Source organism: Xiphophorus couchianus, chromosome 1 (genome assembly GCF_001444195.1).
Source record: "Xiphophorus couchianus chromosome 1, X_couchianus-1.0, whole genome shotgun sequence".
Classification (NCBI taxonomy): domain Eukaryota; kingdom Metazoa; phylum Chordata; class Actinopteri; order Cyprinodontiformes; family Poeciliidae; genus Xiphophorus; species Xiphophorus couchianus.
Genome location: NC_040228.1, coordinates 17,557,605 through 17,571,849, shown reverse-complemented (window position 1 = coordinate 17,571,849; position 14,245 = coordinate 17,557,605). Strand labels below are relative to the sequence as shown.

Genomic DNA, 14,245 nt, shown 5'->3' with positions numbered 1-14,245 from the left:
CATTTATGCACTGCTTTACACATAGTTAAACAATACTCTCTTAACGCGAGTTATTAGATTTCTGTGCTTTTTGAGTAATTGCCATTACACATTTGTAACAACTTTTTTTTATCGTATGGTAGATTATAGCTAATATATAATCTTTGATCATATCTGAGCTACAAAAATGAAAAAAAAACTGACCTGGAAATTCTCTAAAGGCGATTGTATTATCCCTCCCCCGCGGCACTAGAGGGCGCTAAGTCAGTGCTCTCCCGGCGCTTTTAACTTGTTTGAATCCCCGGTGGTAAACAGCAAACATGGCTGCCTTCATGAGGAGAGCAGCTCACGACATAGAAACGCGAAAGAGGACCGAAGATGTGCTTCTGGCGGAGGGAATTGACTTCGGCTCTCTGCTGTTGTCTCAGGCCGTGCTGGACGGACTGTCCTCCGCGGGGTTTCAGAAACCGTCCCCGATCCAGCTCAAGGCGATCCCGCTGGGCCGCTGCGGACTCGGTAGGCGTAGATTAGTGTCAGTCTGTGACTGTCTTCATGTGTGCGAATGATATTTGAGCATAAGCATGTGTAAGCATGGTTGCAGTCCGAAATTATTCAGTCTGTAAAGATTATACAAAGGCTGCTGCAGAATAAAAAAAAAGTCAACAGAGGAGCAAAGTCACGCCTGCGATAGATAGATAGATAGATAGATAGATAGATAGATAGATAGATACACCTGTTTTTGTCCTACATTGCATGAGATTTTTTTTTCTTCACCTCGTGTCAGATTTGATTGTACAAGCCAAGTCTGGGACAGGAAAGACATGCGTGTTCGTCACCATCGCCCTAGAGTCTCTAATCTTGGAGAATCCCTCCACTCAGGTGAGTGGAAATAAGCTGGCACTAATGCGTGGAATACATCATTTTATATTTTTATGGATCTTTGGTTAAATCCACTCTATTTTGCTCTGATTCAATTCAGTTTATACATATAGCATCAATTCACAACATGTGATCTCAAAACACTTTACAATATAAGTCAGTTCACCTCAATTGATTGCAATTGATCTTAGTTATTAAACTGTGCAATACGTTCAGTTCATTATTCAAATTGGATAAAACGTTTTCTATGTAAGGAAACCTAGCCGTCTTGAAGCCTTCATTCCTCCTGAATGGGCATGTCCCTCATACCAAGGATGCATGTAATGACACCGTTTAAGAGAAAGAAGCCTCCAGTGGAACCTGCCTCGGTGTGAACAGCCATCTGCCTCTGCCAGGACTGGCTGGGGTTTTGAGAATACAGAGCATACACACAAAACAAGAAACAGAGTCACCGATCCAGGAATGACAGACCATAGACAGATGGTTAGCGCTACACACTCTAATTTGAGGTCTCTTTTATCTGATGACTGTAAGCTGCTGATCATGTAAGAGAAGCGTTTTTAATAATCTGAAAGCCTGTCTAGTTTAAATGAACCTGAACCTGCATTATTTTCTTCCAATCTTGTAAGCTCTTGTCTCACTGCCTTGGAAGCATCCTCTTATTTTTTTTCTTCCCAATAATAATTTCTCTTCTCCTTTAGGTTCTCGTTTTGGCTCCGACACGTGAGATCGCCGTGCAGATCCACTCAGTGGTGATGGCCATCGGCTGCGCCATGGAGGGCCTGGAGTGTCATGTTTTCATCGGGGGCCGGCCTGTGAGCCAAGACAAAGCCCATCTGAAGAAATGTCACGTCGCCGTGGGCTCCCCTGGTAAAAAGCCTGAAGGATGCTGATGAACATGAACTCCTCATATTGTTGTTATGGTGATGTTTGTTTCTAATGATATTGTTCTTGGTTCGCTTTCTCAGGTCGCATCAAGCAGCTGATTGAGCTGGGCATGTTGTCCACCGGCAGTGTCAGGCTGTTTGTCCTGGACGAGGCAGACAAGCTGCTGGAGGAGGGCAGCTTCCAGGAGCAGATAAAGTCAGAACAGTTCAGCGCAGATTGTTGCTAGAATTCAAAACAGAGTTCATAAATTGACCCATCTATGTGCTCTCTCTCTTTCTCAGCTGGATCTTCTCGTCCCTGCCTGTCAACAAGCAAATGCTTGCACTCTCTGCCACCTACCCAGAATCCCTTGCTCAACACCTTACCCGCTACATGAACGAGCCCACTTTTGTTAGACTCAATCCGAGCGACATGGGCCTGAAAGGTAAGACGCTTTTGACAGTAAAGATCAGATTCTGACGCTTGAAATCAGCTGTTGACTTTGAAATGAGGATGATCTGCTGTTTGTTCAGGTCTGAAGCAGTATTACAAGCTGCTCCAGTCCCATCCGCTGCCTCACAAAGTCTTTGAGGAGAAGGTGCAGCACCTACTCGAGCTGTTCAGTAAAATCCCATTTAACCAAGCCTTGGTGTTTTCTAACCTCCACACCAGGTAATAACAGCTTTAATTTTAATATTCCTTTTTACATTTGCTGTTGGATATCTTTATCACAATGAAGAAAAGACACATCAAGATATATTCCTGATGTGCTGGATTTCTCCCTCAGGGCTCAGCACCTGGCAGACATCCTGTCCTCCAAAGGCTTACCTGCAGTTTGTATTTCAGGTGAGGTTAAAACTGTGATATGAAATAAAATAAAGCAAAGGGGGAGAACATTATTAGCCAAAATTTAAAATTAGCAGTGCATAGCAGTGCACGAGTCATTGTTTGGTCGAAGCAACCTGTGATTAAAAGGGACGGTTACGATTGAGGTCCAAGCAAACGATCTGTGTTAATAAAGGCAAAAAAGATTTCTGTGTGTTTCCGAGCGCTGGAGTTAAATTTGGCAATGAAAATAAATGTAGAATCTAAATATGATACACAGTCTATCGGAACTAAGATTGAAAACTACATTTATGTTTGTTTTATTGTCCATAATCTGTATTTATTCCTTCAGTCTAAAGACGTAATGTCACTTCATATTTTTGTTTGTGTAATAAATCCGCTCCAGTCCGCGGTTCAGTTTATTATCATAAAGACGCAGCAGCCGGGTAAATGAGAAATCCTTTCGGAAAGGAAAAACTGACATTAGCTTCAGCATTACTGTAGCTTTAGGATTCATAGCACATACCTGTCAACTGTGGATGGACCACAGTGTACTGTTTACCAGTATAATATGAGGAAAATATTGTGATACTTCTGTAATAATACTGATACAGATTAAATTAAGGATGTTTGGAAACTACAATACATGTGAAGCATGTGAAGTGCTTCAAAGCCAGGTACTTCCATGGTAAAAACAAAAGATTTAACCAAACGTTAAAGAAAGTAAATCAAGTAAAAATTCAGGATTTCCATTTCAACTTTTTCCCCCCAACAAATAACATGTCTAAGATTTGATTTTTTTAAGAAGTAGAGCAATAAAAATGTAATAATTTGTACATTTAAAAATGTGGAATTAATAAATGAGGCACTTTTTTATTAATTTGGCATTAGGTTTTTTAAACACCACCTTGTGGTCAGTAGTAGTGTTATTGCTGACTAAAATATCGCCATTTGATGATTGCACAAGCTTTGACCACTTTCTCTCAAGAAGTCAACAGTTCAGTCAAAGTGGCTCTGACATTTAAAACGACACACAGATGTCCCAAATCGCACAGTTGTGCTCATCGGGCCACGCAATTTACTGTCTTAGCAGGATAATCAAACATTTTCTTCATTACATTCTTCATGTAGTGAAAATCAATAAAAGTGGAAATAATAGATGTGATGTGAACTGAAGTGAGTTATAACACGAGTTCTGATCCCTGCAGGTGGTTTGAGTCAGGAAGAGAGGCTTGAGGCGATGTCCAAGCTGAAGCAGTATCAGTGCAGAGTTCTCATCTCCACCGACCTGGTGAGACGAGATGTTTTCCATGAGTCACTCTCCTCTTGGATCTGCATGTGTTTGTCAGCTATCCTCTGCCTTTCTACATGAATAAATTTGGTTCTGACCTCCTTTCATCTGAGGCAGACATCCAGGGGAATAGATGCAGAGAAAGTGAACCTGGTGATCAACCTAGATGTGCCACAAGACTGGGAAACCTACATGCACCGAATCGGACGCGCTGGGCGGTTTGGTAGGTCTCCATTAATTAAAGGGAAACAGAAATGTGTGCTGCTTGACCTTCAGCTATTACGTTGGCCCAGGTGGCTGATGATATTACAGGGGAAATGGTTTGCCGAGAGGTTGCACCATTCTTGCAGCATCAACTCTGTGTGCTTCACATTTTTCAGGAAACTAATAGTCCTGTTGCAGACCTGCAGGATGGAAACAGAGCAATTACAAAACATTGCATACAAAAATCCCAAATGTTGCATCTCATTATGATTTTGTGTAATAGATCAACACAACATAGTTGTCAAGTGGGCTAAAAATAAAACATTGTTTTAAAGATAGTTACTGGTGGATTGAAGAGTGCTCTGTGAGGTTCCAGTGTTTTGGGTTTTGTTTAGACCTGTTGGAGTAAATGAACAAAGGAATACAGATTTGTGAAACTTTATATTTTTCTCCCACTTCACAGTTGTCCACTACTATGTTTTCGTTTTTCACACAGAACCCCAATAGAAACCACTGACATTTTGGTTTGGCGTTAAGGAAAAGATTTTCTTCATTTATTCACTGATCCAGATCTTTAGCAAGTAATGTTGCTCTCTTTTTTGACAACGCAACATTTCGACTGAACCACAAATTTAATTTGCCACGACTCGCATCACGGTTACTGCATTAAACATTGTTCTGGAGATTAGCTTTGTTCCCCTCTGTGTCAGCAGCTTTTAAACACTGGCCAAGTTCAAAGGGTTCTGGGTAATCTGCATCTGATTAGAATTACATTGACCCAACCACGGTTCTGTAAAGGGAAGCATTATTTAATCTTACCTTACATGCGCTGTCAGTGTCCCTGGTTACACAACCTTCACTCATTCTTTGACCCTCTCCTGGTAGCATGGGGGTCATCTTCATAATCTGCCTGTGATTGCAGGCACTCAGGGGATGGCTGTGACCTACTGCTGCCACGGGGAAGAGGAGAACAAGATGATGGCCATTGCTCAGAAGTGTGGCCTCAGTTTGTCTGCTTTACCTTGTGAGTTCTTAAGAAACTTCGTCTTACTTTTTAAGACTTCTAATTGAAAGCAGATCAAGTAAAGTGATTCTCGTCTTGGTTTCATGACAGCCGTCTTGGAGCCTGGTTTGATGGATGAGCCATGCGACTGGGACGTGTGCGCCGAAGCTGCCGCTCCAGACACGATCTTGCCGCTGATTTCCAGAACTGTAAAGAAAAAGCGTACAAAGGTCGGAGTCCCAGCGTCTGACGTCACCAAGAATCAAGCTGTAAAGTCCAGCAATCAGAGGCCAGATAAAGCCCAAACAGCAACTCTGATGCCACAGCATGAAGAAGAAAGTGAAAGGCAGGTGACTTCTACCAGGGTGAAGAGTCTGCAGCAGCAGCATCATCCTTCTGAAGTGGCGCCAACTCGGAAAGAGCTACAAGACGCCCTGCCGAAGATCCCGCCCCTAAGCTCATTCAAGACCAGCCGGTCAAAGTTTGTGACGATGGAGGAGGCTGAGCTGGACTTCCACACCTTCATCACTGCAGGTTTGGGGAGGACAGTGGAGGTCATCAGGGAGTTCAGAGGCAGAGAGTCTGGTGATGAGACTGGCTACAATGAGCATGTCATACTGCAGGACGACGGGGCCGCAGCTTTGACCCAAAGCAGTGAACGGTTACAGTCACTTTCTGATTCCTCCAGCTCAGATGTTGGTGTCAGACCCGAAGGTTCGCATGAGACCACAGTAGCTGAGCAAAAGACAGTTTTTAAGCATGTGGCTGGATCTGCATCTACCGTGCCCAAATCCTCTGCAGCCAGAGTCTATGAGCAGGAAACCTGCACAACAAACCCGAGAGCTCCATCTCAGCCTGAGAGGAACGAGTCTGTAAGAAGGAAGCAAGCCAGTCAGAACACACCAGGGCAGAATTGTAGGGAGAAGTCCGCAAAAATAAAAGACAGCAGAAAGTTGCCAGAGAAGATTAAAAGAGAGCCGAAGAGGGAGACTGATGAAGAGGAGTGCATGGAGACTGAGGAGGACTGGAGCTCTGAGGCGTACTGGAAAGCCTGCTATGAAGCCTGGAGCGACTACTACTCTGCTATGTCCGCTTTTCCAGAGCAGGGCTACCAGAGCTACTACAGCGTAGCTCACAACTGGATGGCCGCGTATCGCATGAATGCCATCTACATGCAGGAACTCATGAAACACTAAGTCAGCATTTCCAGTCATTTATGGTAGAAAATATCTGTAATCAGTGACTGGACACAACAAGAAGGTTTGGGTCGAAATGATGCTCTCCAATTCTGTATTCCTTAGTTAATTCATACCACATATGTGTTTTCAATAATTTTTTGTAATAAATGATCCCGACTTAACTATTTACGGTATTTCAAATCCCATTCTGTTCAGTCAGGCTTTTTGTTTTTGACTTGAAGTCGTCGTATCAGTGCATGGTGTACACTTACAGAAGAGGTTTAACCCGTGGCCACTCGTCTCCTCCTTCCCCTGATTACAGGTCAGTTAACTTTTCTACCAATTCATTCAGTCAGCGGTACACCATTTCTTCACCTGAAGCATTTTGTGTTTCTGATTTAAGCAGAGGAATAAACAGTAACCGCAGCAGGATTTCTTAGAAATATGTGAAAAAGATGTCTGTAATATCTTACCCTAATCTGAGCCATGGAAAAAAAAACACAAGCAAAGCTGCTTTTCAACACATCAATAGCCTTAAAAAAATCTAAATCTGCATAAATCTAGTTTTCATGTCAATTTTCTGTCGGGCATCCACATCATCACTGACCCCTCCTGGTGAAGGCAAAAAGGATTTCTGTTTTATTTTTATTTTTTAATGAGACAGGATTATTGAGCTTCTTAAAGATCCTGGGGTTGTTGATGATGAAGAGGATAGTTGAAGATGCAGAGTCAAAAGTTCCTGCTGTTTGTCTCGGCCGCCGTGGACTTCCTGAAGCGCTCTGCAGACGCGCTGCTGCTTCTCTCTGTTCTGCTCTGTGGGAGAGAACGCCAGCTGTTGCTGTACACCCGGCATCGTTCATCCATGAAGACGTGTCAAAATGCTTTACAGTAAATATCGACATGAGGTGCTCTAAAACAACTGCCTTTTCCTGTAAAACAGAGCAGAAGAAGCAGAGTTTTGAGTTTTGGTTTGGATTTTTGACATGCAGCAAAATTTTAGTTATGACCTTAATGTGATTCTTCCCCACTTTGTCCTTCTTTTATTTTAGGAATTTGGGTTACTTGCTTAAGCCACCTGAACAAGAGAGGGAGGCAAACTGGAAGAAATTTAGGAGCTAATTTAAAAATAATAATTTATTCTGGCAGAAATAAATTGTAACTGAATATGTCATTTACGCACTGAGTCATGTACATAACAGTAAGACAGGGAACATGCAGAGTGCTGTTTTGTGTCTGTTGTCCACTCTGCTCATAATCAAAGGTTTAAGGAAACATCGACAGTCTGGAGTCCAGCTGCGGCCGGCAGTGACCCTGCTCCTTCATCAGCAGGGTCATCTCAGCAGGCCACTGCCTCTCTGCTGGACAACGACTTCCTCGCCACATAAAGGTCCTGCGATCTTGTTCTGGAATGTTTCTATGCAGTTGTACGCTGGACGTTGTAAAAAAAAAAAGCCAATGCTCTTCCCACAAAATCAGGAAACATTAAGCATATTTTCTCACATAAATCAAACACAAGTCTTCACAGTTGCAAACTTAAGTTTCATAGAGAGCAAATCTAGTACTTTTTTCAAGACATTGGTGAACCCGAAAACGACTGAAGTCATTGTCATTACCCGATCTGAGTCATTACCAACAATGATTCACAAATGCTTTATTATTTAATGGGGATCACAACCATGCTGAGCGCTGTAGCTGCGAAATGTTCTGCCAATAAATTCCACAGTTGAATAGGAGTATATAGTATAAATACAGAAACCTCCACATTTATTGGCCTCTAGTGAAAAAGTAATTTAACAAAAAAACTTTTTGCAGAAACCTAATCTCAGACTGAACGATTCAGAAAAGTCCAACCGTCACCAAGATTACATTTAATTATTTATCAAATAATTTTAGGTCAAATGACTGACACCACTTGCTGCCCCCTCTGCAAAGAGGACAGCATTTGCTCTTTGTTTTTAACCTATAATATTTCTCAAAGCTGGATCATACAGACGGGTAGATTTTTGATCAGTTCAATTTGCACAATCTCTCTGCACCATGCAAAGTTGTTGGAGCTGACCTCACCTAAAAACTGAGATGTTCGTAGAAGGTAGTCTGGTCAGTCTGTATAGATTTAGCCAAATGTTTTTGGATAAGAACCCAATTTCAACCAATTTCAGATTTTTGACAGACAAATGTCCTGGTAAAGAGCCTGTGATGCTTACTCCTTTCTAAGAAGGATTCTATTCCCTTTAGAAGAGGAACTGGCTCACAGCATCATAGCTCCTCCACTTGCACTTTTCCATATATTTATTTGCCAAACCAAGCTGAAGTGTTTGCTGTTGAAAACCTCAATCATGGGTTCATTTTAACATAGCGTAATGTTCCAGCTAGCATGTAGCAGTCTCCACCCAGAAGCACTTGTGATGTAAGGACAGAAAAAGCTTATATTTAGCTCATATTTAGATTTGTTCTAGAGTGAAATTATGGCACTGCAGTCAAATATTTATTTATTCTCTTGCTTCTACACACCTTCACCAGGAAAACAAATAAACATTTCACTTTACACAAATTTTGCTCATCCACACTGTGCATATAGGACTCAATTTGTGCAGTAACTCAAGTATGACCCAAAGTTTTGGCTGAATTCTCAGTGACCATACTCCATCCAAAGAAACCACTTAAAACTAATAGCTTATGCTTTGATGAAAACATACGGATTACCACTCTGCACTTATGGAAGAGCAGAAAAAAAGCAGTGAAGCTCTGTCTTCTTGCCATTTCCTGCTATTTACACACTTGGACTTATAGAAAGGGTTAGAAGGTGAAGAAAAAAGCCCACAGACTACAGGTTTTTGTGGCAGATATAGATGTTTTATCAGGCGTTTCACAGTTGGGACACAAGACAAGGTCATAAATAATATCCAACACATGACAAGTTACGCACAGCAGTAGTCTCAACAACAACAGGTGGCATAGGAGGGCAAAGCAAAGAGTAAAGGGAGAGAGAGAGAGAAGAGTACGTAACAGAGACAGACACAACCACAAACCTATCTTTGTTGCTTGTAAATAAAATTGTGACCCTTGGACATTTCCAGTGTATCATATACTTACATGGAATGTCAACCGGTGTCAATTGAAAGTAGAGCTGGCGTAAAATAACCTGTTCTGATAACAAGCAGCAGGAAATGAATCAAGTTTTAAAAAACCTCCCCAGCAGCAAAAACAGCGAGTTTTGCTTCTGCCTCGATTCCAGTAGATTCTAAGCTTCTTAATGTAAAGTAAATTTCTTGATTTAATTTTTTTTAAAAATATAACAAAAACGTGTTGTGTCTGTGCTTGTAATTTTTAATATGGCCATTTTGACTAAATACAAATAGTGGATCTAGACAGTTATCTTTGTGCCTTAAATTACCAATCTAAGGGCAAGGTTAATATCAATAAGCACCAGAAATAAAACACATTTTTGGTGCAGTTTTGTAGAATAATTTAGCTTTTTTGGGTTGTTACTAACCTCTGGAGGAGTTAGAACTGATGTGCAGCAGAAGAGACAAGTTGACTTAATGTTTCAAAAAATAATGTTCTAATACGTGTTATTAGAGAGTTCACTTCTGCAGAAATAAAAACAATATACAGGAGGGCAGATATTCCACCAGTTCTAGTATTGCTTTTAAAAAGTCAGACATGAATCTGTTGCTTAGTGTATGTGCTCTTAATCACCATGTTTAAAGGTCGGAAAACCTAAGAATCAAGAAAATCTGAAACATAACAAGATCACAATCAGTTTTTTTTTTCAGTTTTTTTTTAAAGTAGTCGAAGACATTTCAAAGGAAACCTTTTAGCACAGATTAACCTTTGGAGCCACACCTCTCTAAAAGGTGTGGCTCATTTTGGACAATAATGTTTCACCTGGGACCTCAGAAAACAACTTCTTTCTTGACAAAAAAACACATTTTATATGCATCAAATGTAAGTGGAGTTGTTTAATCGAAACATAACTGAGTGAGCGCTGTTTGCTGTTTGTTGCTTTGCAAGAAACGTGGGTAAAACTTGTTCAAGTAAATATGTAAAGAAGGCTATTTTCTAATCACACACCAAAAACAGTTTCTCTGTTTAAAGATGTTTTCCCCAAGGCTAATGAAACAACTGAGATCTTGACTTCAAGATCAACAAAGATCTCTGACAGAGTCAGCGGCAGCTACAAGTACAAACAAAATTGAAAAGGAAAAGTCAAAATATGATATGAGCCTTTAACCTACAGAGGTGGGCGGTTAGTCTGCTGCAACTGTAGCTGGTGTTCCCTGTTGTAATGAACTCCTGACAGTGGTCTCATTGATTTGAAGACACAACTGACTGTAACGTTGCTGAAACCTACAAATTACATTCAGTATGGAAAAAGGCCAAAAGATGGTTCATCTAGTATTTTCTTTATGTCCCTGCGGTCATTTTTACAACAGATTTGCCTACTGTAAAGTCTCCAGAAGATAAAGTGAAAAAGAAATCCTTTAAAACATCGAGGAGGACAAAAAGTACAAACACCAAGTTTGATAACCACACAGAATACGTACATATATTCAACAACTCTGAAAAATGCTCGCTGAGTTTAGGAAAGAAAAAGAATGTTGACGGCTATAAAAAACTACTGAAAGCATACTGTTGTCCACACAGATGTCAGGGATACAACAGGACAACAACAAGAGAGAGAAGGATGTAGAGAGGAGAGCAAGAACAAGAGGACAAACTCACTGCTTCTGCCAAACGATGGTCAAATATTACAAAATATTCTATTAACAATATTCACAAAGATCACAGGCTCAGGGCAGATTTTTGTCAGCAAATTCTCAGCAAATGTTTTGTGCTTTTCATTGTGTAGATTTAGATTTAAAGTAAGTATTTTTTGGTTTGTTTGCAAAATAAATTGTGTTTCTTGAGGCCATTTGGGCTTCTGGAGCCAAAACAAATAGGTAGTGATTCAAAGTAATAATTAAAAGAAACTATATTTAGTGCTGCAAACTATGCACAAACTGAGTGAAACCCTTGCTGCTGAGAATGTTTGACAGAAATATGTGCAAAGAACCCTTCGAAGTGGCAGCTAGTTATATATATCATATACTGAGCCATAGATACTTCCAGAAGAACTGAAATACAAGTTTTCAATCAACCGAGAAAAACACACACAAACGCACCCCGACACACCTCCTTTCAGAAACAGAACAACTTACAAACTATCTTAAAGTTACAAACACTCATTCACAATCACTGGTAATGCAATCACACGGACACCTACTGCTTTTTGGGTTTTTAAGAAATTACGCTAAAGTGGAATAATGTTTGACCTGAAAAGGAGGTTTGTAGACCAAAATGGCTGAAACGGGCAGTACTCTATTTCAAAGGCATTAATCAGAGGAGGGTGATTTATTTGTTTTTTTAATTTCCCTTTTTCTTTTGAGTTGTCCTCATTCCCCCTCCTATACTTCCTGCCTTAAACTCAAGCATAAATTATAAAAAGGTGCTTTTGTGCACAGTGACACACAACTAACTCTGGGAACTTACCTCTGACACTTAGAGGCACACAGTCCTCTTCCTAAATGATTCCCTATCCATCTGTCTTGTTCTTTTACGCACACATTCACATACGAACACACGTCTGCCGACCACTAACATGAAGATACTGCGTCAGAAGTTCATCCTCCATGTGTACAGGGAGTCCGTGCCAATGCAACACATCACCAGCTGGGGGCAGGCTCCACCAGGGCCAGAATACGTCTCTGAAAGCCCTTTCCACCATAGTTAGTCCTTCTCGGTCGGTTTCTGTGAGTCTTTCTCTGTCTGTTTGTGCGGCTCTGCTGCAGTCTAGTCTTCACAGAGCAGACACCTTCACCACATTTTGCAGGGTGGGAGCGGCGGGCAGGTGAGCATCGCCTTCCGGAGTCGTCACTGGCGGTGTGGGAATGCTAATGATTGCTGTTGTGATCTGGCTGCTCTGGCAGTTCAGAGGAGCTGGCTCTTCTACGCGCATGTTTAAACTGGAGCGGCTGTGGGGGGGGGTGGGACAGCAAATTGATTAGAACGATCCCAGGGAAATACTTTCACCCAAACCTCCTAACAGAACTGTTCCAACTGAGAAAGTTAAGTGTGCCACTTGTCTTGCACACACCTTTTCAGGTCACCATGGATTTTTCTGGAGGGCTAAGATCAGAGCTAGGTGAAGGTCACTTCTAACTATCGACTTTGCTACTTAACTAATTTGGCAGCGTGTTTGTAATCATTGTCCACTTGCAAAACCCATTTATGCCCAAATTTTAACTTCCTGCTTCAAAATTTCAACATAAAATGCTTTGCTCGTGGTGTGCAAATCATTAAAGCTCAAGGACACAAAACTGTCACCTTATTTAAAAGCATTATCTGGATTCTGTTTAGACTTGCTTATTGCTTGTTTGAACAGATAAACATGGCATCTTCACACATGTGGATCAGGATAAGGCAAGGTGCAGTCAAGTCCTTTAGGAACTCTGACCTTACCTGGTACTTAGGGGCTGGATGTGGATGGTGCTGAGCTCCTGCAAGCCTTGTGGATGTGTGTGCGTGTGTTTCAAAGGCTGCATGTGTGCTGGAGCGCTGGCGTTCGGTAAAGGGGTGTGGTGTTGCTTCTTGCTTCTCCGGGTGCAGCACGTCCCTGTCACACCATCTTGGCTGGACAACGAAGGGCTTTGAGACGGATAGTTCTGCAGCCCCGCTTCCAGGTAACTCTGCTGATAATACTGCTCATCCACAAACTCGTGGTTCTACAGAGCAAAAGTAGGAAGAAAACGTCATCTATGTGTAAGGTCAAGGAGTTCTCTCACAATGCATACAGTAGCTGTGATAGATTATTTTGTTGTCTGAATTATTTTAGTTTTTTTTATTTTTAAACTGTTGTACTCAATATCTTTGTAACAGTTGAATATAACTTCTTAAAAGACGAGTCCATGACGTAAACTAAGCAATTTACATGAGCTCTGGCATTTGTGATGAGAAAACTGGACAAATATTTAAATGGAATGATGCTAGGATGTTGCTGATAGGTTTTCTCTGACGTTTACTAAAAAAAACCTCTACAATTTGAAAGTCATTAAACTTTTATGTTGTGTAAATGAGTCCAAACAATTCAAAATATGACACGAGTTTATATAAACTTCTGACTGGTGCTCTAAATGAAAACCAAAAGGATTTTAAACAAATTAATTTTGTTTTTTAGTGAAGCCAGTATAATTGTTTTCATGCTAATGTTTGCTCCTACAAGATAAACACACAAAGAAATCATTTATATTGATTACTGCATGGTGTTTTTGTTTTCACAGATAAGAAGGCTGTTAAATATGAGTCTGGGTCCTCACGGATCAGAGCATGCTAGAACAACTGCTTGTGCTTGGCTAAGTGAGATATAAAATGGAAAATGTGTATCAAAAGCTAAATGAAGCGAGTCAGAATGAAATGTACTGTACTGTGCAAAGCTCAGTTCTTATTAACTCAGCTGTGGCTTTACACTCAGCTTTTAGAAGTATTTTAAAGTCAGGACTGGAGGATTTTAGTGTGATGAAGAAAAAAAAAAAAAGGCATTCATGACAGACAGAAGACTGTACTCAGTTCCAGAAGCTCCAGCAGCCATGCACTCACTGTGGTTTTCTCCAGACAGTGCAGCAGATGGTGGTGCTGGCTCTCTATTAGAGAGGTAGATTTGCTCAAACGCTTCTCATCCTCAGTGGAACCCTGGAATATAAGAATTCACACACAAACACAAAACGAGCGTTAGGCTTCGCTCTCTCTGGAAGACGCCCATGTGATGTGGGAGGTGTGCAGCCGATTGCCGTCTCAGTACCTGATCTGAAAGGTTCATCTTGTATGGAAGTTGCTTGAGTTGGAGAAGGAGACAAAAGGAGAACAAGACAGGTAGAGTTTTACTCGTGTTCACAGTTCGGCGCTGAGAAAAGACAGCCGTCAGCGTTTGCAGTCATGCCAGTCAGACAGAGAATGTTTACTATTCCAAACCCCAAGAGGAAA

At 41.2% G+C, this 14,245-nt stretch overlaps 2 protein-coding genes across 3 annotated transcripts in view; one reads left to right on the top strand and one right to left on the bottom strand.

The window, feature by feature from the left end:
- Window positions 1-263: 263 nt before the first annotated feature.
- On the top strand, window positions 264-6,413 carry ddx20 (DEAD (Asp-Glu-Ala-Asp) box polypeptide 20). Its single transcript, XM_028038582.1, has 11 exons — window positions 264-495; window positions 764-858; window positions 1,560-1,728; window positions 1,827-1,941; window positions 2,028-2,170; window positions 2,259-2,397; window positions 2,513-2,571; window positions 3,759-3,841; window positions 3,959-4,064; window positions 4,968-5,069; window positions 5,160-6,413. Exons 1-11 carry the CDS (start codon window positions 300-302, stop codon window positions 6,242-6,244), a joined length of 2,292 nt encoding a protein of 763 aa, XP_027894383.1. The 5' UTR covers window positions 264-299; the 3' UTR covers window positions 6,245-6,413.
- Window positions 6,414-9,514: 3,101 nt separating this feature from the next.
- The window catches only part of kcnd3 (potassium voltage-gated channel, Shal-related subfamily, member 3), a 118,680-nt gene continuing 113,949 nt past the window's right edge, over window positions 9,515-14,245 (bottom strand). For both annotated transcript variants that reach the window (XM_028021630.1, XM_028021638.1), the window contains 4 exons: window positions 14,064-14,096; window positions 13,862-13,954; window positions 12,728-12,990; window positions 9,515-12,240 (listed from right to left, as the gene is read on the bottom strand). In XM_028021630.1, the coding sequence (XP_027877431.1) occupies window positions 12,066-12,240; window positions 12,728-12,990; window positions 13,862-13,954; window positions 14,064-14,096 (564 nt within the window). In that variant the 3' untranslated portion in view covers window positions 9,515-12,065. The remainder of the gene's footprint in view (window positions 12,241-12,727; window positions 12,991-13,861; window positions 13,955-14,063; window positions 14,097-14,245) is intronic.